At 33.8% G+C, this 26,802-nt stretch overlaps 1 protein-coding gene across 1 annotated transcript in view; it reads right to left on the bottom strand.

The window, feature by feature from the left end:
• The window catches only part of Dsor1 (mitogen-activated protein kinase kinase 1), a 155,113-nt gene that overhangs the window by 39,758 nt on the left and 88,553 nt on the right, over positions 1 to 26,802 (bottom strand). The window contains exons 5-8 of the mRNA XM_090413991.1: positions 23,386 to 23,437; positions 17,373 to 17,497; positions 2,857 to 3,058; positions 786 to 862 (exon numbers count right to left, since the gene is read on the bottom strand). Coding sequence (XP_090270117.1) covers positions 786 to 862; positions 2,857 to 3,058; positions 17,373 to 17,497; positions 23,386 to 23,437 — 456 coding nt within the window. The remainder of the gene's footprint in view (positions 1 to 785; positions 863 to 2,856; positions 3,059 to 17,372; positions 17,498 to 23,385; positions 23,438 to 26,802) is intronic.

The following is a 26,802-nucleotide window of genomic DNA, read 5'->3' as shown; positions in this document are numbered from 1 at the left end:
ACATTGAAAAAGCACTGCCATTAGACAAACCAAGAACTTTGAAGCACGTGAGGCTGTCAATGATGAGATGTTCAAAGGCTATGTGACCAGAAAGTCTTTTTTGAATGGTTGCTTGATTATATTCATCCATCCTACAGTGTTTTCTTATTACCAGTTATTAAGGAATTTCCATATTTTTTGACATTTTGCCTTCAATCTGCATTGGTTGTCATAATGTCATTACGAAGTGACTGTATCTTGGAATGCAAGGCTTTTAGATTGATGTTTATAGAGACCTGAGTGTGAAAAGAAAAATTTTTTTGGAGAATGAGGAAGCCATAGATGTGATGTATCTGTACCAGGAAAGACCAGAAGTCAACAAAAGAAGAAAAATTCGATCTTGCCTGTATTGAGTATTTTGAAAGGTAGGAAAAGCAAAATGAGATCTTTCTTATGAAAAATAAGGAGGCAAGAAGATATCAGTATTCAAAGTTAAGGAATATCTTATAGCTAAGATATTTGAGCACAACAAGGTTTATCAAATGAGGAAATGGAATGTTGATAAGAAAACTTTAGCTAATGTGCAATCAGTTAAATGGCATTCAGAATATAGAATTTAGAGATAACGATGAATAAGCAGCTAATTCATAAAAAAATATTCAAGCATAAATCCATTTCATAAGCAATTTTTGTAGTCAGCGAAGAATATTATAGTCAAAATAACAAGAGATTTGATTTTTTTTTCTTCCTCAGATAAGCTGCAAAAAAGTACAAAAGATAAAAGGATAATAAAAAGCAATTATTACCTCATTAACAATATAATCCAAAAGCTCAAATATTGACATAGGCCTTGGTCCATCTCCAAGTGGTACATTAAAGCTATCTGAAAAAAAAAAAAAAAAAATTAAAGCAAATTCAATATAATTGCATTAATTTTTAAATGTATCTTTGTTAACTAATTAAAAAATTTAGCTCAGAATGGTCATATATGATTTTATTCAATCCAAATTCAATAATAGCAAAATGTCCAGAACCACAAGAAGGATTTCATGGAGGGACTATAGACTCATATAGCCTGACCACTGATACCATTGAGCATGTCATTGAAACTAAAATTAGAATGCTAAGAGATAGCAATTGTCTCCTGTATTTGTTCCATATTTGATTCCTCCTGATATGGAATATCAGGAGGAACATCTTTTGAGAGGCTAGAGCTAACTTTTCTGACAGTGAATGAGACATCATTGTTAAAAACTACTAACCACTGGCAGCATATTTACACTACAGCATCACATACAGCAGTACTCTTTTAATTTTTTTTTTTTTTAAGGCTGTTTGCAATTTGCTTATTTCAAAATACCATAAATTATTATGAAATAAACAATTTTCAATTCAAATAACTATTTAATTCAGATTAATTCAAAATCATAATATAACGGAATATCAGCAAATTAATTTACGTTTATCATGGCTGGAATTGTCCTTCTGTACAAACAACTCAACATGACCTTCTCAAAAAGAGCTGGACACAGTATAGTGTATTATCTTTTTTTATGACATATTTTCTTCATATAGAGATGAGAATTGATTTTCAGGATGGGAGTTAGATTTCTCTCTGAGCAGCAGTGTATGATTGGGATGGCTTGCCTTTGGAGGTGGCAAGTGCTGATAGTGGATGACATGTGGCCTCCCTTGATGAGTCCTTGACTCTCTAGAGGTCTCTGTAATAACAATCTAAGACATGCCCTGCTTGACTTGTCAGAATGAACTGCAAAAGCAACTAAGATTATGAGGTAGTATGTTTGTTAATGGAATGTATTTTCTGGCCAGCTGCCTGACTGACAAACCCTACCATCTCCATATGATACAGGTTAATTCACCTGCAATTAAAAAATCCATAAAAGGTTTTGGTCCCTCACATCCTAGATGGGATTGGAACACAAATTTTCTTTCATTACACATGAAATTTGAAACTAGGTCCCTCTGCCACTTAAAATGATACACAAGCATATCTCATATGTAGTTTCCTCAGCCTCCAAAAAAATGGTTACCTTTTCGATTCTAGATGTTTAGTTATTAGCTCTGTACTAATTCCAAATCCATTCAACTTTAGCATATTGCTCTCAATGTCAAAAACAGGATAAGTTAGTTGATTATCCCTTTCTCCAAACATTTACATATTAGCCACTGTTTCACAGATAGTCTGTTTCTGCTTTTATGCTTTCTTTTACAACTGCTTCTAAGGATGCTGTTTCAGAGAACTGGAATTCCTTACTTTCCTCATTTCTACTAATCCTATGATAACACAAGCAGCCTCCAAAAAAACGGTTACCTTTTCGATTCTAGATGTTTAGTTATTAACTCTGTACAAATTCCAAATCCGCCAAACTTTAGCATATTGTTCTCAATGTCAAAAACAGGATAAGTTAGTTGATTATCCCTTTTTCCAAACATGTACATATTAGCCACTGTCTCACAGATAGTCTGTTTCTGCTTTTATGCTTTCTTTTATAACTGCTTCTAAGGATGCTGTTTCAGAGAACTGGAATTCCTTACTTTCCTCATTTCTACTAATCCTACGATAACACAAGCAGAAATGAGGAAAGTAAGCAATTCCAGTTCACTGTTTTCTGCTATAAGTTCTGAAATGTTTTGTGTGGGAATGCCTGTTCCATAACTGTTAAGACTAAATTTTAAGTTATTAAAGGTCTGATCAAAATAATTACATTCACCTCCCTCTAGATAGTGAACTGTAGCAAACTTTCTAACTGATACTTCCTTCAGTACTTTCAAAGACTCATATAAAGTAATTACCTTGAATTATTGAAATATATATATATATAGATAGATAGATGAAAAAACATAAGGCATACTTACTTGGTCTACTCTTGGAACTGGGAGATGGAGACTGGCCTTCTGTATCAGCAGCAGCTGAATATTTTGCCCCAAAAATTGCAGATAACTCCTTTTGATCAGGAGGTGGTATTGGGTATCTACCAATGGCCATCTCTACTAGTGACAAACCAAGACTCCAGATATCTGATTGTACTGTATAGTGTGTTCCTTGTAATCTTTCTGGCTGATAAAAGTAATTTCATAAAGTTTTATTATAATTACTATAACACATTACATAACTAAAATGTAAATATAGGTAAAAAATAATGCATTAGTGTATTCCTCTATGTTCTTCTATATTTCATGAAATTGTGAGATGTAATGAGATGTATGAGCTTTGTAACAAGAAGGAATGTCATTGCATGGGAGAGATTGGAAAAGGGAAGGAATTATTTATTATTATTATTTGACACCTCCATGGAGTCCAAGGACTCATTGAGGGAGGGCACCTGCTCTACAACTCTGTCTCCACCATTCAATCACCAACTGACTGCAACTACACCAACGCCATCTACCGCTGACCACCACTGGTATTTCCACAGACAATCGCATTAGTAACAGAATTAGTAAAAGAAAGGACAGATACAATAATTCATATGTGTTATTATGTAATAAGCAATCTGATGTTTTAAAGTAGATGCTGATTATAATATTTCTTCATTCAATAAATTAAGGAAATCTAAATTAAACATAACTAAATATAAAAATTCACTCATTTTAATTATAATGCAAGAAGCAAATATCTAGAGATAATAAGTTTTATTTAATTATATAACTTTGTTAAGATAAAGATAAGAATGTGCATGTTCATGCACACAAAAGGTAGATTACAGTAGACAGAGTTAAGTTTAGGGTCATACTACTAAGGTAGTTAAGTCGTCACATTGGATAACTACAATACTGAAGAGAATACTAACTTGTAGGCATAAGGAGGTTATTCTTCCATTGTACAAAGCTTTGGTAAGACTACATCTTGATTATTGTGTTGAGATATAGCTTAGGTTCAGAGGAGATGAAGAGAGTTGAAAAGATCCAGCAGAGTGTGACCAAGATGATAACTTGCCTATGAAATTGTATACATATAGGTAAAAACTAAGGGAATGTGGTTCAAAGTTTGAGTAACTGACAGAAGAAAGGAGATATAACAGAAATTAATAAGTTAGTGAGAGGGGCAGAGATCGTACAATATAGACACAAATGAGATTTTGCAGCTCATAAAAGACGAATCCAAGAAACCAACTTAAGGTGTGGGTATGAAGCATGTGATGTCCAGGTCCTTCCCATGAAATGTGGTGAGTTGGAAAGGGCTACCAGTGGATGTTATAAATGCATCTTCAGTGAATGTCTTCAAAAAAAAGATAAGTATTTAGGCATTCTGTGATAGGAAAAACACGAAGTCCTTGACTTCATAGAGCCAGCATGATAATAATAATAATAAACAAGAGACTGAATTGATGGAAATTCTACAATCCTTGCCAGTATCACCTACTCCTCCTTTCTTGTATTAGGCATGACCTATTGCGATTTGAAACTGCAACCACTTTGAGGATAAGGTGGTTAGCCCTATGCCTCCTGGTGTGTCCTATATCTGTAGATGAATGTGTTCACGGGGTCAGTTTACTTGTTCTGGGGTATGAAAAACCAGAGTTTCTGCGTGAAAAAAAACCCTATCTCCGTATGAGACTGGCTGACTCACTTTTAGTCAAAAGAGACCAGATAAAGGTTCCTCATGTTTTGGATGGGAATTGAACTTAGGTCTTTCCAATCAAAGGGCTTCTATACCGACTGAGCTATATAGTTTTCTGATAGCATGAGGCAGCCATATTTATTCAAGTTGGGGAATGTTGCAGATTTGTGGCAAATTCCCAAAATGGTCTATGTGATTCAAATCAACATCTTCATAATAAAGAGCCCCCCCCCCCATAGTGAATATGATTGGAATCAACAGCATACATTGCAAGTCCAGAATGACTGTTGTGTAGATACTGTAGTACAAATAATGAATGCGATGATCAGAATCAACATACTTTGCAGCCCCAGATTGACTGTAGCATAGATATTGGATGTAGTTTTTATGTTCAACCAGATGGATATTAGCAGTTTTATGGCAATTTGCAAGAGTAGGGTAAGTGATCTGTAGACACCAATATGATCTAATGATCTAAGTGATTGAGAGGATCATTTGGTGAGCAAATAAGGAATGAAAGATGCAACTATTATATCTTTTAAGAACATAATCTACTTTTCAGAGGTGACTAGGATGGATGGGATGGAAATGATTTTGTGTGTGACAGATCTGGGTTTGGTAGGTAGTAGGATAAAGTGTGAGAGGATAATATAGAATTTTGTTGATTTTGCTGAAGATGAGGGAAAAAAATGTCCAGGATGTAACTGATTTTTGTGGTGAGGCTATTCTAAACAGATGGTTCTAGCTCTACTTGCTAATGTTTTAATAACATTATACTACTGGAAGGGATGGTGGTGCAATAGGCAATGCATAATCAAAAGTAACAAAATATTGCAAAATCCAATGCATATTCCCTCCCCAAAATCCAACAAAATACCATGCAAAAACTTCCACATCTGTGTAGGAGAAAAGTGTGCCAACATCAGAATAAGATGATCACTTATAATTGAAAGATAACATGCAGCATCCATTTTGCCTGCTAATACAACAAGTAACATGAGAATGTGGCCCAGACCATTACAGAACCATCAAAATTTCATGGTTGGAAACAAGCACTCTGGCTGGTAAGCTTCCTTCAGCTGATGCCACACACATATATTCATCCGTTTGCAGCAAAAAGCATTAACGTAGATTCATCAGACCACATCACATACCTTCACTGTTGTGTAGTCCACTGTCTATGATCTTTGCACCATTGGATATGATGTGCATCGAAGTAGTGATCAAAGGCTTGTGTAAGGCAATCCTACCCTGATATCCAACTCTGTGTAGTTTCCCAGTGCAATGTTTTGGTTGAAATATTTCTCAAGACTGGTGTTGAATTTTTCACATGCTCAGAAGTAGTCTGCCTATTTTTCATGGTACACTAATGCTTGAACTTCCCTCTCTTGCAGTAAGCGTTTTCGTTTTTTATTGCATTTCGCTGATGATGTTTGTCTTGTTGACTGCCATGCTAACATAACCTTAGAGACTGTTCCTTGGTGCACTTTCAGCTGTTCTGGTCAGAGATGCACCTGTCAGCTTGGCTCCAACAGTCACACTCCTTTCAAAGTCACTGGGGACCTCTCTGGATTCCATACTAACATGAAATAAAGGGTGGCAGGCCTCCATTTGCCATTATACACACGTCCCTAGGAATGTCATATCAACTGTATCTGAGTTTGGTGCATCGTAGACGTTGCATTGCAACTACCAATAATGTGATCCGATAACTCAGTGTTTCCATTTTTTTTTGTCCATTACCTGTATGTGCCTGCATGCATATGTGTATTCTTAACTTTATGCCTGTAAAGATGGTGGCCCTAGGTGAAATATTAGAAACATACAGCTAGTTATTATTCCTTGACATTTGTTTCTTCTATTAAACTAAAGCATGAGTGATGATCAGTCTAAATATCCACCAAATTAAATATTGAAATGATCGACTTTTTTTTTTATTATTTTTTTGTGAATTCTACCCATGAATGGCTTTAACCAATAATACAATGTACTATGGATGGGCAGTGGGGTTATAAAACACAATAACTGTATTTTTTAAGGAAATTACAACACAGTCTAATATATTGACTAAAATACATGTAATTAATACTTCCAATATTTCTGCAAAGTCAAATTGCCATCATCAGGGAACAAAATATGAGAAGATATGCACGCTACACTAAGAAATGAAGATGAAGCACATCAAACTGAGAAGTTGGCTTAAAGTTCTAAATAGTGTCTTCTAATTGGCTAAATTGGACATCCTTAGTTGCTGGGCCATAGTATTCAACACAAAATACGAGGCTAATCTTCTTGAATGGCAGTCAGTCTCAAGTAGAGTAATGTGGGCAAATATGAGAATGGGGAACTGGACAATGAGACTTATTTGTGCCTATTGTCCCACAGAAGGTTCTACTAAGGTAGAAGTGGAGGAATTTTTTGAGGCTTTAGAAAAAGCAACTGACACAGTGAAAAAGGAAAAGTTGGTCCTTGTTGGGGATCTAAATAGTAGAGTAGGAAATGATTGTGAGACATACAAAAATATTTTGGGAAAATTTGGAGAAAAGAGCAAAGCTAATAATAATGGCAAATATCTGTTGGATTTCTGCTCAGGACATGGACTGGTTATTACTAACACCATGTTCCAACATAAAAATGTGCACAAATTCACATGGAGAGAAGAGGCTAGGAATAAGAAAAGTCTCATTGACTATGTTATTGTTGATAGTGATGTTTTCTCCCTGGTGCAGGACACCAGAGTGTACAGAGGATTTGAAATTGGAAGTGATCACTATTTAGTCTTGAGCAGGATAAAATTGAATTTCATATTGAAAAGAATAACATGTAAGAAAGTTTTAAAGCGAATAAAAGTTGAGCAGCTCTCAGATGTGAACTGTAGACTAAAATACAGAAATATTATTGAAAAGAAAATGAAAGAGTTTGAGAACAGGAATCAAACCTTGGAGATTCAGTGGCAAACTCTGAAGGAAACATTGATTGATTCTGCCAGAGAGGCATGTGGTGAGGTTGTGTTCAAGGATAAAAAAATCAGAACTCCCTGGTGGACACAGGAAGTTAAAGAGGCAGTGAAGGAAAAGAAGAAAGCATATCAAAAGTTCCTGGCAAATAAGTCAGCTTTTACTCTTACAGAATACAGAGACAAATGTAAGAAAGCTAAACAGTGTGTAAAACTAGCTAAACAAAAGTCATGGGAGGACTTTGGCAAGAATATAGAAAATAAATATCGAGAAGGTGGCAAAATATTCTGGAGGTTGTTGAAGAAGCTTAGGAATGGAGGAAAGAGTGCTGTAAAAGGAATTAGAGATGATAAAGGTGAAATGAAAACAGGAGAAAAAGATATCCTTGAAGTATGGAGTAATTACTTTGAAAAACTGCTAAATGAAACAAGCAGTGATGACAGCACAGTGATAAAAAACACTGACCAGGTATGCAGTCAGGAATACATATCCATACTTGAAGTAGAAAAAGCCATCAAAGGCTTGAAATGTGGAAAGGCAGCAGGAGTAGATGATATTCGACCAGAAATGCTGAAGTATGGTGGTATAAGAGTCTTACAGTGGCTGCACTGCATAGTTCAGAAAGCCTGGACAGAGGGACGAATTCCCGATGATTGGAGTAGAGCTCTCATAGTACCCATATATAAAAAGGGAAATAAAACTGAATGTGAGAATTACAGAGGTATTTCCCTACTGAGTGTTCCTGGCAAGATCTATGCAAGTATACTTGAGAAACGGTTGAGAAGAATTGTGGAAGAAAAGCTTGGTGAAGAACAAGCTTGATTCAGGCCAAATAGAGGCTGTCAGGATCAGATCTTCACTTTACGACAAATAGTGGAGAAAGCATGGGAATATAACAAAGATCTGTATTTAAGTTTTGTCGATTTGGAAAAGGCATATGACAAGGTGCCAAGAGAGAAGCTATTCAATACACTGCAGTAATATGGTGTCAATGGGGCATTATATCAAGCAATACTTAGTCTTTATTTGAGTTGTGAGTCAGCAGTTAGAATTGAAGGAAGTACAGGAAGATGGTTTAATGTTAAATCTGGTGTGAGACAAGGATGTACATTATCCCCTCTGTTATTCATTATCTATATGGATCACATTATGAAGGAATGTGGTATTAAACCTGATATCAAAATTGGAGATGTTAATGTCAGCTCATTGCTTTATGCGGATGATGTTATACTTCTAAATAAATCCGCTACAAGTCTGCAAGATTCTCTGACTAAATTGAATAGCTGTTGTAATAGATATGGTATGAAGGTCAGCAATAAAAAGACAAAGACAATGAAAATAGGCAGAATCATTGAAAATGTCAGCTGTGTTGTGAATGGAGAACCTGTGGAACAAGTAAAACATTTCAGCTACTTAGGCACAATTTTTACTGAAGATGGTAAACTAAATATAGAAATAGACAACAGAATCAGCAAAGCTGGTATCATGGGAAGTCAATTGAATAAATTCATATGGAATAAGAAAGAAATTAGTCGGAACACTAAATTAGCTGTATACAAGACAGTGTTCAAACCCGTTTTAACTTATGGATCCGAGAGCTGGGTCAGAAGTAAAACACTTGACCAAAGACTAGAGACCGCAGATATGAGAGTCCTGAGAAAGATTAGAGGCGTGAACAGATGGCATCAATGGCAATATCATATTAAAAATGAGGATATTAGGAAAGAACTTGACATTGTCAGCATCCAGGAATGCGTTAGCAGAGCTAATCTCAGATGGTATGGTCACTTAAATAGAATGGGAGAGGAAAGATTAGCAAAACAAGTGTTATCTGCCAGGTTGGCAGGAAAACGACCCAGAGGAAGACCAAGATATAGGTGGATTGATACGGTACAAAGTGCCTTAGACGATAGAAATATAAGATCTGATAATGTTGGAGTCTTGACAAGTAACAGACTGATTTGGAGGAAAATTGTAGATAGGAAGTTAGTAATGATGTAATTTTTTCATGTAGTACTGTCATTTCCTGTACACCCCTTGAGGGTACATGGCAGGAATTTGATGATGATGATGATGATGATCATAGTTGCTGGGCTGAAGTATGGAGGATGAGAGCTTACCAAATTTGGGGCAGTTTCATGCAACCAAATTGGTTGAGGTCAGAGTAGTTTCTTAAAGAACAAGCAGAAAAGTATTTTGTATTTATATTTGCTACAATGGAGTAAAGTGGCTTTCTTCCAGCATATTCTATGGCAGGTGTCCCAAGCATTGTCAGCAATTCCTGAGTGGCTGTAGCAATGAAAATGGATATATAGTCCTTAATGTTCAGTAATTCTGATGTTAGCTATCCTACCTGTTTAGCCATAGTAGGATAGTTTACAACTACAAGGGACCTGGTAAACACCAGGTAGGTCTAGGGACTGTGGCTGGTCTTTGGTGGAGCAGATAAGGAATGCTAATTTTTTATATGGTTTGTAAGTGGTTGAAAGGTTGTATTTTTTTTTTAAAGATTTTTGTTAGTTTTTTGGTGTGCCTTAGATATATGAAATAGTTTCATATATCTAATATGAAACAATGATAGCTTTGATGTAATCTCTGTTCTGGATGGGGGAAGGGGAGTTTGAGGAGAGTATTAAAAGAATGTTAAAGGAGAGCATTAAAAAATTATAACAGGATTGTGGAATATAGATTATGAAGATAGACTGAAAATTTGTGAACTGCTGACACTAGCACACAGAAGAAAGAGGGTGATATGATTGAGACTTACAAACTTCAGTACTCAGGACTAGCTGTCATATCATGTTTTGGACACCCACCATAGAATATGCTGGAAAAAAAACCACTCTACTCCATCACAGCAAATATAAATACAAAAGACTTTTCTAGCATTACTACAATGAAAACTGAAGATAAAGATATTCTAGATGTCTGGAATAATTACTTTGAAAAACTGCTAAATGAAACAATCAGTGTCAGCGTGATGGAAGAAAACTTCCAACAGGAATTCAGTCAGGAATACATATCCATACTTAAAGTAGAAAAAGTCATCAAAAACCTGAAATATGAAAAGGCAGCTGGAAGAAGGCAGAAATGCTCAAATACGGAGGTAAAGAAGTTTTACAGTAGCTGCATTGCATAATTCAGAAGGCCTGATCAGAGGGTCGAATTCCAGAGATTGGAGCAGAGCTCTTATAGTCCCCATCTATAAAAAGGGAAATAAAACTGAATGTGAGAATTAGAGAGGTATTTTCCAACTGAATGTTCTTGGTAAGATTTATGCAAGTATACTTGGGAAATGGCTAAGAAAAATTGTGGAAGAAGCTTAGTGAAGAACAAGATCTGGAAAAGGCATATGACAAGGTGCCAAGAGTCGTGAATGGAGAACCTATATAGGCACAATTTTTAGTGAAGATGGTAGATTAATATTAAAGATACCAAGAAATTATATACTTGGTTTAATCCTATATCAAAGTGTAAGCAAACAAGTTCTTCAAAACACTACAGTTATATGGTGTAAATGAAACATTATATAAAGCAATACATAGTCTCTATTTAAATTGCAAGTCAGCAGTTTTGAAGATTTTACTTCAAACCATTAAGTCAGATGGTTTGAAGTAAAATCAGGTATGCGACAAGGGTGCATGTTATCACCACTATTATTATTTATATGGATCACATTATGAAGGAAAGTGCTATTAAATCTGACATCAAAATTGGTGATGCTAATCTTAGCTCTTTACTTTATGCAGATGTTATACTTCTGAATAAATCAGTACAAGTCTGCAAGATTCCCTCACTAAATTGAATAACTGTTGTAATAAATTTGGTATGAAAATCAGCAATAACAAGACAGAGACAATGAAAATAAGCAGAAGCAATGAACTTATCAACTGCATCGTGAATGGAGAACCTATATAGGCACAATTTTTAGTGAAGATGGTAGATTAATATTAAAGATACCAAGAAATTATATACTTGGTTTAATCCTATATCAAAGTGTAAGCAAACAAGTTTGCACCTGAACTATTTTCAGGGCTGGCGCAACTCATATAAAGAAGCTAATGACTTCACATCACTTGCCTTAGTATCCCATAATGGAAGCACATCTCTCTTTGCAGACATGTATAATATGCATTATGAGAATGGTCACTACCCAGACTGTTTCAACCATTATTGTGGTCTCATCAGTGGGAGCCAGACCCAGAGGTGATACCATGGTTGAAGTAATGCAGAAGTCATATTTTCATATACGAGTAGCCAAAAGGTGTCTGACCTTATTATTAAAATACTCTAGATTAGAGAAAGTTGTGAAAGTTTTGCCACTTGGTTATACTATAAATTAAAGATACCAAGAAATTATATATAGTAGGACTCTGAGTTACGTAACACGCTACTTACATAAATTCACAGTTACGTAAATAATCTGCTAACACGTATTAACACGTTTGCGGCTTTGCACAGGTGATTCTTTTACAGAGGTACAGTAGTAGATGCCTTACACGGTTAGCTCAGTCGCTTGTTATCACTGCTAATCTTGTTGTTTTTTTACCCTTAAAATGGAATGCAAACACAAAACCGAATGATCTGGTAATAAATCTAAAAAACAAAGGTCCGCAATTACTTTAGAAGAAAAGTTGAAAATAATTTGTGTGTATGAAGGTGGGAAAATTCTATCAACAATAACTCGAGAAATAAATCAACCTATTTCGACAATGAATACAATAGTGAAGGATAAAGTTTGCATTGTTGAAAGCACGAAAGGTGTGGTAGCGTCAAAGGGCAAAATTATTACCAAGAAGAGGTCATAATTTTGGCCCGATATCAGAGATGGAGAAATTGTTGTCTCACTGGATCGATGATCTGACACAGAAGCAGATACCGTTAAGTTTACTGATTATCCAGGAGAAGGCCATGTCCTTATATAAGGATTTAAAAGAGCAGGCTGGCATCACGGATGCAGAGAGTACATTTAATCACCCGAAAAATGAAAAATATCCGATTGATGGCAAAAAAATTAATGTAAGACAGTGGTATGAGAAGCCATTGAACATTTTATTGTATGTATGTAATTTACAAATTCGACTTACGTAAAGGTTTACAGAACACATTACTTACGTAACTCGGGGTGTGACTGTACTTGGTTTAATCCTTTATCCACGTGTAAGCAAACAAGTTAGTGCCTGAACTATATTCAGGACTGGGCAACTTGTATAAAGAAGCTAATGACTTCACATCACTTGTCTGGGTCTGGCTCCCACTGATGAGACCTCCATAAAGGTCAAAACCAGTCTGGGTAATAATCCTTCCCATAATGCATAGCATTATACATGTCCGCAAGGAGAGATGTGCTTTGCATCATGGGATACTAAGGCAAGTGATGCGAAGTCATTAGCTTCTTTATACGAGTTGCCCCAGTCCTGAAAATAGTTCAGGTGCAAACTTGTTTGCTTACACTTGGATATAGAAGCCAAGTATATAATTTCTTGGTATCTTTAATTTATTTAATTAAACATAAAAATAAAACAGAATCAACAAAGCCAGTATGGCAGGAAGTCAACTAAATAAATTTATAAGGAATAAGAGAAATTAATCAAAACACTAAATCAGCTGTATACAAGACAGTGTTCAAACCAATTTTAACTTATGGATCTGAGAGCTGGGTTAGAAATAAAACACTTGACCAAAGACTAGAGATTACAGATATGTGAGTCCTGAGAAAGATTAGAGGCATGAACAGATGGCATCAATGGCAATATCATATTAAAAATTAGGATAATAGGAAAGAACTCGACATTGTTAGCATCCAGGAATGTGTTAGCAGAGCTAATCTCAGGGGTGTGGTCACTTAAGCAGAGTGGGAGAGAAAAGATTAGCAAAAACAAGTGTTCTCTGCCAGGTTGGTAGCAAAAAGAACCAGAGGAAGACCAAGATGTAGCTGGATTGATACAGTAAAAAACACATTAAAAGAACAGAAATATAAGATCTGATAATATTGGAGTCTTGACAGATAACAGATTAATTTGGAGGCAAATTATTGGTTGGAAGTTAGTAATGGTATAAGTTTTCCATGTAGTACTATCATAATTATTCTGTACACCCCCTAATGGTACATATCAGGAATTTGATGATGGTGATTATTGTTATTTGGGGATGGTAAGTTAGGGTATTGATCTTTCTTTGTCACTTATGCAATTGATGTACAAGAGGTAAACATGTCCGTTTTTTTTTCTCCCTATCAAATATGAGTCCTAAGAACCTACAAATCTTGAATCTGTTGTAATTGGGATTATCGTTTGCCGTCTTAGCTATTGGTCAAGGTAAATACTATGTCTGTGACAAAAATCTGAACCTATTTACATGTGTCCAGTTTGAAAATTGGTCAGGACAGATTGTTATAATGTTCTTTCAATGACCCTCAACATTACAAGAATGACAAAAGATGGTAACGTTATCCACACAGAGGATATTACTTACAACTGAACCAAGTTCTGTTATCAAGTTACTCAAAAAGTAAATATCATGACACTTAATAGAACTATATGAGATTTCCTCCTCTTGAAGAAAGAGTTGATTCCACTTGAACAATATGACTTTTAATAAATATGATAATATAATTTTTAATAAAGAGAGGGAGATTTTTCCCATGAAATCAAAGTTGTATAGGTCTCTCAATGTATAAAACCTACATGGTGCATCATTCATATGTTTTCCCAGTACCACATGGTTATGTTTCAAGAAAGCATATTCCTAATAGATGTTTCCAGTTAGATTAAATGAAATAGCATAAATAATGTATTTGGAAGGCTGTGTCTTAAAAAAAATTGTTCCTGTCCAAAAACCATAAATGACAAGAATTTTTTTTTTTTTTTTATATATCTGTTAAATATGTCCCTTCAACAAATGATTGTTGTAACTTTTGGGATAACAGAATGAGGGAGGTTCCTCAACAGGAAAGAAGCAGATATATGAAAGAGGAGGAAGCGAAGTTGGTTCAGTAGATTTCAAGCCAGATAGTACATGGATATTGGCCAACAGGTGTTGGCCAATACAAATGAACACTTTTAAGAGTGTTCTTACACTCTTAAAAGAACGTGAAGTAACGATGGCCGCTAATTCAGCAGAAGTATAATTATTCTGCTGAATTAGAACACTACTTGAATGTGTGAGTAGCGTTCTAAAGTTGGGCAAATTTGTACAGTTGAGGTGTAATGTTTTGAACACAAGGGCAAACTTAGTTTTTAGTTTCCAAGAGGTGTTTATGGCAAGAAAGACAAGATATGAAAGCCAGTCCAAGAAGAGAAATCTGAAGCACTGGACATTATCAAAAAGTAAAAAGGAGCAAAGTGATATTTACTAACTGTAGCTATGCTAAAATCAAATTTAATTCAGTAGGCAATATATGACTCATACATGTTTATCAAACCAGGAAGTGATTTAGGGAGGAAAATATCTTTCCAAACAATTTAGATAATAACCTGACTTTTTCTCCTATAATAACTAGCTCAATTTTTTCTATTTAATAATGTACAGGAGTGTTTAGGGTCAAAACTGTATAAATGAGAGGAGACCTCCACATAGTCTTTAAAGGAATGCAGAGAACTGACCAGGGCTTCTGACCCAATGTCCAATCCTCACCTTCTCGTGGTGCACACTGGTAGGTATCTACCTGGATACGAACGAACGAGGATGGGCTGGCAATTTGGGATTTAGCTAAACAAATTGCATTCTTATTGGCTTAAACCACAATATTAAATGATGATACAACATGACAGAATTTTATGCCGGCTGGGATGTCATCAGGTTAAACAACACCCCTGTTGTTTTTGCCAGGGAACCAGGGCAAACAGTGAAAAGTCAGCTACTGGAACAAATCCTAAAACACATCCCAACTCAATATCACTAGAGTTCAAGATCGATATTATCAACATAAGAAGCCTGAATGGCAAAGAAATGGAGCTAGCTGAGGAATTGCATAAGTACCAGATTGACATAATAGGGGTGACTGAAACAAAAAAGACAAAAACTGGTGAGATCTTTCTTGGCACTAAACACAAAATGTTATATTCAAGCAATGACAATCAAGGAAAAAGGAGGAGTAGCCATAGTATTCAACACAAAATACGAGGCTAGTCTTCTTGAATGACAGGCAGTCTCAAGTAGAGTGATGTGAGCAAATATCAGAAATGGGAACTGGACAATCAGACTTATTTGTGCCTATGGTCACACTGAAGGTTCTACAGGTAGAAGTGGAGGAATTTTTTGAGGCTTTAGAGAAAGCAACTGACACAGTGAAAAAGGAAAAGTTGGTCTCCTTGTTGGAGATCTAAATAGCAGAGTAGGAAATGACTGTCACACATACAAAAATATTTTGGGAAAATTTGCAGAAAAGAGCAAAGCTAATAATAATGGCAAATACCTGTTGGATTTCTGCTCAGGACATGGACTGGTTATTACTAACACTATGTTCTGACATAAAAATATACACAAATTCACATGGAGAGAAGAGGCAAGGAATAAGAAAAGTCTCATTGACTATGTTATTGTCGATAGTGATGTTTTCTCCCTGGTGCAGGAGACCAGACTGTACAGAGGATTTGAAATTGGAAGTGATCACCATTTAGTCTTGAGCAGGATAAAATTAAATTTCATATTGAAAAGAAGAACATGTAAGAAAGATTTAAACTGAATAAAAGTCTAGCAGCTCTCAGATGTAAACTGTAGGCTAAAATACACAAACATTATTCAAGAAAAAATGAAAGAGTTTCAGAACAGGAATTCAGAAAAAGGATACAGAAAAAAAAAAAAAAAACCTTGGAGATTCAGTGGCAAGTCTTGAAGAAAGCCCCGATTGATTTAGTCAGAGAGGCATGTGGTGAGGTTGTCTGCAAAGATAGAAAAATCAGAACTCCATGGTGGACACAGGAAGTTAAAGAGGCAGTGAAGGAAAAGAAGAAAGCATATCAAAAGTTCCACAAATAAGTCAGCTTGTGCTCTTAGAGAATACAGAGACAAATGTAAGAAAGCTAAACACTGTGTAAAACTGGCTAAACAAAAGTCATGCATGCAGTATGTTTACAAAATTTTCTTCTAATCATCACTACAGAGGTAATTTCCAATTATTTACAGAATAAAATAATTTCATATGAGGTATGAAAATTAATGTACATTCACAAAATGTTAATTCCCCCCCCCCCACTGAAATGTGCTCTTAAATTTCTTTACAAGTTTTTCTTTTCTTTTTTTTTTTATCCACTGAATCCAAGAAAAATTACTGGAAGTGACCAATAGCATACCTAAATTCATAGATGAATTAACCGATTAATAATATTAACTCTAATGTGTAAAGTTCATGTCAAAATTTACACATTAGGGTAACTACAAATATTGACCTCAATGCTACACTTATGCTAAGACCTTGGCTAAATCATCATGCCTTAGGAATACTGAACTGTCTACCTTGCACCTATCCTTGGACAAGGCAGACAGCTCTACTTATTTATGTTTGCAAAAATGAAAAAAAAAAAGAGATAATGAATATCCCATAAACATGGGGAATAATACTAATTTGATGTACAAAGAACATTATTCTTAAAGCAATTTTGGTGGGATGACCATAGAAATAAATACTAAATATAGGAAAATATTAAACTGAGAAATGTAAAACCATTATCATTAATATAATAAATTATGTATAATAAATTTATATATTTATTTTTATAAATTTATTCAGAACAAATTATTTTAATTATAAAAATTGCCAGAAACTAAATTTGGTTCCTGATATTTTTATAATTAAAATAATTTGTTCTGAAATTCGTTATAAAAAAATACCGGGAACTCTATGTGGTACTTACAGACATATAAGACCTCGTCCCAACAAATGAATTTGCCATGGAATCAATTAACTGGCCACTGACACCAAAATCACAGATTTTGATTTCACCTCTTGAGTTGACTAATATATTAGAAGGCTTAACATCTGCATTAAATAAATATTTCTCTATACATATTATTGTAATGATGTATTACATATATAAATTTACATATGACAGCATAACCTCATTAATATAAAAATAAAGAACTAGAAACTATATATTTCATATTAATAAATATTGGTCTTGAATAGTAAAAAAAAAAAGTTTTATATTGCTGATAACCTGTTTAATCATTTATTTATGGTTCCAAAAACAGATGTTTGCATTACAAATACTCATAGTTACTGACTAATAAACTAATAAGCTTCTATCTGGTAGGATCAGGGACAATAAATATATAGGTAAATTGAAACATTATGAGTATGGCCTATAATAAGACCATCAATAGTGCACAAGAAAATAAAGACACAATCTGATTTTGTGATGTTACATTTATTTATTTCAAAGAATAAATTCAAATATTATAACATGATTAAAATCCAAACCTCATTATTATCATCAATTTCTATTATACATCCTCAAGCAGTGTGTACAGGATAATATGATAACACATTTATGCTGATTACCACGGCAAGCACAACTGAGCCCTGACTGACTAAGTACTTAGTGTATTATAAGCATAAACATGTCATATCTGTATCTTCCTCAGCCTCAAAAAATAAAATAAATAAATAAATAATAAAAAAAATTTGGTAACCTTTTCTGCTTTACTTTTCACCTGTTCAGCTATTAACTCTTTACAAATCTTAGTGCTTCAATAACACAGATGGAAGAATGACGAGACATGCTCTTCAATTGCAGAAATACAGAGTTCAATTCTTGTCTTGATGAGTAGAATCTTTTGTAACTGAAGGTGAGTTAGCCACTCATGTGGAAATGGTCAGGTTTTTTTCCTTTCTAACATTTGGGATGGCAGCACATCAAACTCCTCTCTAAAAATTTTAAATGCTGTCCAAAATAATTTGCTGGTTGATGATTAATATATCTCACACAGATTCACTCCAGCCAACATCTTACATCTTTAAATAAACATTCTGCCTATATTTTATACAGGTACTTCCATAGGAAGAAACATGACCATTTCAATCTATATAAGAAAGTCAATGAAATTTCCAAAAAACTCAGAAAAAAACAAACAGTGTCTCTCTAAGAGACGAAAGTGGAAAATTAGTTCTAAAAGAAGAGAACAAAGCATAGATTTGGATAAAGTATGTAACAGAACTCTTCAATGATAATAGAGAGAAACCTATAAATATAAAAGATAACATACAAGGACCAGCAATTCTGAAATGTGAAATAGAGAATGCTATAAAATCAAGTAAAACAGGAAAAGCCAGTGGATGGACCAGATCTACATTTATCACTGTCCCAAAGAAACCCAAAGCGAATTCCTGTGGTGACTTCTGACTTATTAGTCTAATGAGCCAAACATTAAAAATATTTTTGAAAATAATTCAGAATTGCATTTATAGAAAAAGTGAAGAAACTCTGAGTGAAACGCAGTTTGGCTTTCGGAATGGTTTTGGTACTACAGAGGCCCTTTCATGTGACCAAATATTGATACAAAAATGCATAGAAAAACAGAAATCTCTCTTTATGTGTTTCATAGATTTCGAAAAACAGTTTGACAAAGTCAGACACACTAACTTAATAGAAGTCCTTCAACAAACATTTAGTCTGTAAGATGTTGGCTGGAGTGAATCTGAGTGAGAGATATTAATCCTCAATCAGCAAATTATTTTGGACAGCATTTAAAATTTCTAGAGAGGAGTTTGATGTGCTGCCATCCCAAATGTTAGAAGGAAAAAAACCTGACCATCTCCACATGAGTGGCTAACTCACTTTTAGTTACAAAAGATTCTACTCATCAAGACAAGAATTGAACTCTGTTTTTCTGCAATTGAAGAGCATGTCTCGTCATTCTTCCATCTGTGTTATTGAAGCACTAAGATTTGTATAGAGTTAATAGCTGAATCTCCCACTGATCTCCAAAAACTCATTGACTGGGTATACATAGAAAACCAAAGAATGGGAATAAATATAAAAATCAACAAGGCGAAATACATGGTCATCAGTAAACATCCAACCTCATAGATGAAATTGACACTCAATAAGAAAATATCGATCGAGTGTTAAGGTATAAATATTTTGATTGCTGGCTTAATGAAAGGTGGGATCCTGAAATAGATATAAAGACAAGGATTGAAGTTGTATGGCAGTCCTTCATGAAAATGAGAACATTATTCTGCAATAAAGATCTAAACATAGAAGTCAGATGCCTAATGCTGAAATGTTACGTCTGGTCCATTCTGCTCTATGGAGTTGAAACATGGACATTGAAGGTGACAACCAACAAGAAAATTGAAGCCTTTGAGATGTGGCTATATAGAAAACATGCTAAAGATATCATGGACAGAAAAAATTACCAACAAAGATGTCTTAAAATCCATTGGCAAAGATGAAGATCTCATACAAACAATCAAGAAATGAAAAACACCATATTTTGGCCACATCATGAGAAATAGCAAACACCAACTTCTACGAACTATTTTGGTAGGAAGAATTGATGGCAAAGGAGCTAGAGGAAGAAAAAGAATATCTTTGTTTGACAACATCAAGACATGGACAGGAAAGAGCAGCGTACAACTGCTCAGATTAACTCAAGAATGTAGTTTGTTTGCCAAGATGGTCGCTGACCTGCGATAGAAGGTAGCACCATAAAAAGAAGAAATCTTCCACAGGCACTATTTTACAGAATTTTTATACTAAGCCTACCTGCTTCCCACTCCTGCTGAATTCCATCTATTCTGTTCTTTGGAACAACCATCCCCAAGAACAAAGCCAGTTGTTCAAAAGGGATATTAATAGATTGCTCTCTTAATTTGCTACTAGTTCTGAAATTTGTGAGTGTAGGACTGATATAAATAATAAACAAAATAAACACAATGCACATCCACTGTACTAATGTACTCGAGGTTTACAATCTTTTGTGAGTAGGAGTAAAAAAAAAGCTATTTATGAATATATCAGGATATGAGATGAGGATATCATGCCTATTAATTATGCATTCTCCAGATTTGTTTCATAGGAGTGAAAATCCTGCTTCTCTTGTATCAAAATAGTAGTTAGGTCAGTAAGGCTGGGTATGGTTTGTTAGATTAGCACCCATGTATGAAGACCATAGGGCATTAGAATTCTGTCTATGAACTGAGCATTTTCAACTTTTTTTTTTTTTTTTAAATTTAGTATATTATTATTTGTGTGTGTTAATTATGATGAAATAAATACTGGAATTTCCAAGAAGAATGACTTGCTTCCATTTGAGAATAGCAAACTATCTCAATTACAAATGCTTAGCCAGGGGTGAGAAGAATTACCCATATTCTTGATATCATTCAAAACTAGATCCCTCCAAACAAGGGACACATAGACCTTTTACAAGTTATGAGAGCATCTGATGAGTGAAGTAAGGTGAATGACTTTCACAAGACTATATATAACACAGAAATACTCTATCTATTTCTCTGTTTTCCCTCAGAAAAGAGCATTTAAGATTTACGATTACTGAGAGTGATACATGATGTGTTGGGGAATATTATTTAATCAGATAAATAGGAAATAACCAGACAAATAAAATATTTCTAAAGAATATTGTCGATATAATTTATCATTCTTTTAACTACAATTTTGTTTAATATTTCAAAGTATATTACTAAAATATCTACATTCAAAAATCCAATGATTCCAGTGACAAAAGGCCTCTTTCTACTCCTTTCAAATGGCACTTTGGAGTTGAGAGAAAGAAAAAAAAATATTCTGTTCTTTGTAAAAATAATCATCATTTATAATTATGAATCTTTTTACAATTATTTCTCTGTGTTAGTATATTACTGGTTTTGGTTTCGTAACATGAATATCGGCACTTGCAATGTGCCCGTTACTGATATATAATGTGAAGATATTTGTGAAGACATTCTGTTTACGCTAACGGAGACATCTCAGCCATTACACGTAACTTCTCGCTTGCCATTTACATGACGAGCGAGCATGGAGTGCACATGTTTGCTGAGGAAATTGATAGGCAATTGAGAGCTGAGAGAGAGAGAGAGAGTTGGTATTGGAGTAATGAGAAAAACAAGAGAGAGAGAGCTAATGAAAATTTGAGAATGGCAACCGGAGAATTTTGTTCTTAGGAAGTTTTTAAGTTTTATGTGACAGTTGGAAGAATATTAATAGAAGATTCCGAAAAGGAATTGTAGAACTGCGAATCTTTAAATGGGAGGAGTTGAAACTGTCAATAAGTATTTAGTAAATAAAGAAGATATTGCAGTCAGCGTTCTAATTGAATGTTCGAGGAAACACTGAATGGAAAGTTTCATCTTCTGTCGGACACCGGATTACTACAGAAAAAGCAATTAGTGAAATTTGAAACTGTAAAGTGCCTTAAGATGAAGAGCTCAACTTAGATATGTTGTTTTATGAAGTAGTAGAAAAAACTTCTTCCTCTGGTACAAAAAATTGGTAAATTGTGTGACAAATAGAACTGCAAGAGGTAAGAATATTTATACTTCAGTGAGACAGGAGGAATAAATTGTATGCTACATAAGGAAGGTAAAAAAGGATCTCATGGAAAAGAAAGAAGAAGAAAATTTTATATTTTTGGAAAGGGCCTAACAAAGAAACCGACTCTGATAAACATTTTTGTTGTTGTTTTGAAAATAAGGTGTTTAGTCTGGTAGACATGATCACTGAATAATCTAATAATAGAATGAGTCAGAGAATGAATGATTTTTATATTTTTGGATAAGAAAATCTCTAAAGTATGTAGATTTATTTCAGAAGGTCTTGGATTCAGTTCATTTTGTAGCTATGTAATTTTATTTAAAGTATATATATTGTTTTAGTATAATATATATTCATTAAATGTATATTTTTTTTATTTGGTTTCGAGTCAAAAATTTTCCAGATTCTAAAAGAAATAGTTAAAGTCATTGCACCAATCGGAATTGAACCCTTGTGCGATTAATAAATACTTGGAGTATAAAAACAATCTCTTTACAGAAACAGTAAAGGATAAAAAAATTAACAACACAGCAATATTCTATTTCTCTGTTTCCCCTCAGAAAAGAACATTTAAGATTTAATTACTGAGAGTGATACATGATGTGTTTGGGATTATTATTTAATTAGAAATATGAAATAACAAGACAAATAAAATATTTCTAAAGAATATTGACAACATAATTTATCATTCTTTTAACTAGAATTCTGTTTAACATTTCAAAGTATATTACTACATTCATCTACATAAAATATCTACATTCATAAATCCAATAACTCAGGTTTCAGTGACAAAAGGGCTCTTTCTTTTACTTTCAACTAGCACTTTGGAGTTGAGAGAAAGAAAAACATATTCTGTTTTTTCAAGATGAGAATGCTAATTTTTTTTTAGGTTTCTTACTACAGGGTTTTCACAAAATTCCCTGCCATCTAAAATATTGATCATTTTTAGATGCTTCCATTTTATTTAATTCATATCCCCACTTTATCTAGCATGGTGGCAATCATCACAATGTTTATAAATAGTAAATGAATGTCTAATTAGGCTTCTTTTTTTTTTTTTAAATACCTTCAAGTTCAGTGTTTGAGTTAACATTACTATTTCAAGTTTCAGTTAATATAAATTGAATACCAAAGATACTACTTTAAATAATAGCAGTTCTTATCACAAAGATATCTATTCATCGGTAGGAATCTTCATTATTATAATATCTAGAAATAAATGATAAACATATGTAATATATTCATTATAATTAAGAGAAACTCAGTACTGCAGTAATGTTGCATTTATTTTATTAAGGAACTTTATTTTTTGTAGTTCACTGAATCAACTTTTAAGTCCTGCATTTCTTGTAAAGATATAAAAACTTACCTCTATGCATGATTTGATGTTTCTCTCGGAGATAATTTAACCCTTTTAGCACCTATAAATGTTTGAATAAAGGATCATACAATATGAATATGCATTAAAATGCATTAATAAAGTACTGATATTCAAAACATTACCTCTCAATCCACATCTTAATTTAAAAGGCGTATTATTATTCATCCGATGACCTTAAACGTTGAATAGATTAGACTTCATTATAATTCCCATGTGTGGAGAGTAATGATGAAGTCTAAAGTGGAGGTTACTGGAGTATGTTCCACAAAGTGAGTTTTAAAAGTTAAGAGAAACTGTATAATTATAGCAAGTATTTTCCATTGGCCAGAAAGCAAGTTATACTTGATTACAAATTATACTGATTTTAATCTTTTATCCAAGTATGAGCAAATAAAAGTTTGCACATGAAATGAACAACTGGCTACCGTACAGGAAAACCTCACTTAACATGATTAATTAATCCATCAATTAATGCATGTTAAGTGAATACAATAAACAATAGGAATAATTATAATTCATCCATCAGTTAGTGTAAATTTGAAAAAAAAAAAAATTTACAGTATAAGCTATATTAGAGGATTAAATATAAAGTTTAAGTTTATCAAAGTTAATAAAAATCAATTGCTTAAATTTTTATTTAATATCTAAACATTTGATTGAACTACTTTTTTACAAAAAAATTATGTAAAGATGTTTGAATAGTGCTTTTTCATCTTGTCATGCACTTTGCGATAGCTGGTGATTGTTTTATTAAGATTTCAGCGGACTTTGAAGCTTCGTTCCATATCAGGATCAACAACAAACAAAATTTCCTTAGCATGCTCAATGTAATTGAAAACTAACTCAAGTTCTTTTGCACTTAGTTTCTTAGTCGTAACATTCTCTTCTTGTTCGCACTCCTTACCTTCTTTTTCATATGCATGCTGTTCTTCTAGTTGAAGGAGATCATTCTCACTTAACTGTTCTGAATGGGAATCGAGCAAATTTCTCACATCTTCATTATCCAGTTCATTAAATCCAAGTTCTTTTCCAATTGTGCTCATTTCTTCAATAATGTTAGATCTTGTGCATGATAAACTAACATAGGCTTGAGTTTAAAGTGCCTTGTGCACCTCCTAATAAAAGCATAAGACAATCTTTAGATACTTTGTATCCTGGTTGAGATGCTTAAATTTTAGTTAAAAAAGTTTTTGTTGGTATACGCTTCCAAAAGAAACCAGTTTCGTCGATGTTGAATATTTGACGATTGTCATAATTACCCTCCTCTAAATTAAAGCAAAATGAAGGAAAAAAGCAAGAGAAGAGTTTGCATGTGTGCTTGCAATGAGAGCTTTGAGTCAACTGCTGAGTGTCACCAGCCACTGCCCACAGCACTGCCACTGCCTGCTACACTGACAAGTGCCGCCACTCACTGCAGATTGGTGACAAAAAATTTTGTATAACGTAAAATTTCACATAATGTAAAAAAATCGTGTTAACTGATTAATCACTCTCTTAAAATGGGAAATAGTATCATTTCACTCGTGATTGAGTGAAATGATAGTATTTATAAATCAATCATGATAAAATCAATCACGCTGATTGATTTTATCACGAATATCGAATTCGTGTTAAGCGAGGTTTTCCTGTATATAGAGGATGCCCCCCCATCCCCCAATTTATGAAGATGTTGAGAGGTCTCAATATCTCCATAGGTATGGTTCCTTGATGAAACCTCAATAAAGATTGAAACCAATCTGGACAGATCCCTTGCCAAAACAAGAATACAATTTCTTGTCAAGTATAATAAAATAAATTATCTTGAAACCAAATATTCCAGTATAATCTCAAGTCCTCCAAATAATAATTTCCCATATACCTAGTGGTTCTGAACCTTTAGATTCACATAGTATTTTTGATTTAATATACGAAAGTTTTTTTTTTTAATGGGCTCCCAAAATTTATGAACAGTTTTTAGCTACAGCTGATTTAAATTATGTTAAGGCCAGAAGGTATGTTTCATTATTTAGTAAGATAATGATAACATAACCTGCCTTGGTAGTTCTGACTTCTTCTAGATGTATAGAGGCATGAAAACTAAATTAACTGTGTAGTAATTGGCCTTTAAGATTAGGATAAATTGTTCAAAGAAAAAATATATGAAATTGAAATTATGGAAGATTGAGTGGATTAAAATTTTAGAGTATCAAATGGAAACTAAAACCAAAGTGTAGAAATTATAGTTAAAAATCATAATATAACTTACAGGATATAAAAGGAATAAAAAAATAAAGTCTAATTGATGCAAAGTTTTAAAATGCATAAAAACCTAAAATATACTAAACTATAAGTATGTACAAAACTGAAAAGTAATAATAAAGAAGTGGATAACCAGTGTAACAAGTGTAACAATAAAGATGATACTTTACAAAGGCGAAGGCCATTTCAGGAACGGCTTTAGAAATGCGGGAAAAAGCTGAGTGGCACTCCCTATATAGTTTCCATCAATGGGAATGAGTGTTCTGATTGGTTGAGAGTCTTGCATTCATATTTACATGATGGAGCTGCCAAACCTCTGAAATGATGTAGGGGCACTGGACATGAATAACATTACAATGTATCTTAACTGCTACAGACTGATATTCGTAGTTTGCTTTTGTTTTTTTTTGAAAATCAAGAATATTAACTTTTTTTTGGATCATGCCCCACCTGAACATCACAAAGATTTTGATGCCCCCTCTCTAGCATAATAGTCAGCCAAGTTCTGAAAAAGTATAATATAAATATGTACATGTACATTTTCAAATTGCCCCCCCCCCCCTGTGGGGCATATGCCCCACGTTGAGAAACACTGGTCTAAGGTGATTTGATAATTTAAGCTGGCTAGTGAAAACCACCTTATAATTTGTATACTTGGATATGTATTTTGTTGCCTTATACAAGTTTCACACACATGGGAATTTTAAGATTTTATCATAAGGTTTCTTCAAATTAACGTGCAAAAAACACACAAGGGATAATGCTAGGTATTTAAGGCCATATATTTCATTCTGAGTATTACATGCCATCATCATCATCATCATCAGTTGCCATTATTAACAACAGTAAATCTGAATAATCTGGCTTATAACAGCACAAAGATATGGACCACAACATCCTATGGTTTGAAACATGCTTACTTCGTCGATGTTGATATAAATTTGAACGTTTGTTTAAAGAAAGTGTGAGGTCTTACTTCACCATCCAAACTTAAATCAGAACGTCTGCCTCTATCTTTCTAAGATATGGGAAAGTCTTATTTTAATCACACATCAATAATTTTTTTAATAGATACTTGTTTGAGATCTTATCCAGGTATTTGTCTTCCTATCTCTTAATGTTATTTTTAGCATACTTTTTTCCATGGGACATTGTGTTGTTCTCAGG

This window comes from Typopeltis vanoorti, chromosome 24 (genome assembly GCF_054136105.1).
Source record: "Typopeltis vanoorti isolate ZY-2024b chromosome 24, IOZ_Tvanoo_1.0, whole genome shotgun sequence".
Classification (NCBI taxonomy): domain Eukaryota; kingdom Metazoa; phylum Arthropoda; class Arachnida; order Uropygi; family Thelyphonidae; genus Typopeltis; species Typopeltis vanoorti.
Note: the sequence above shows the minus strand (reverse complement) of the source record. Positions and strands in the feature narration are given on the sequence as shown.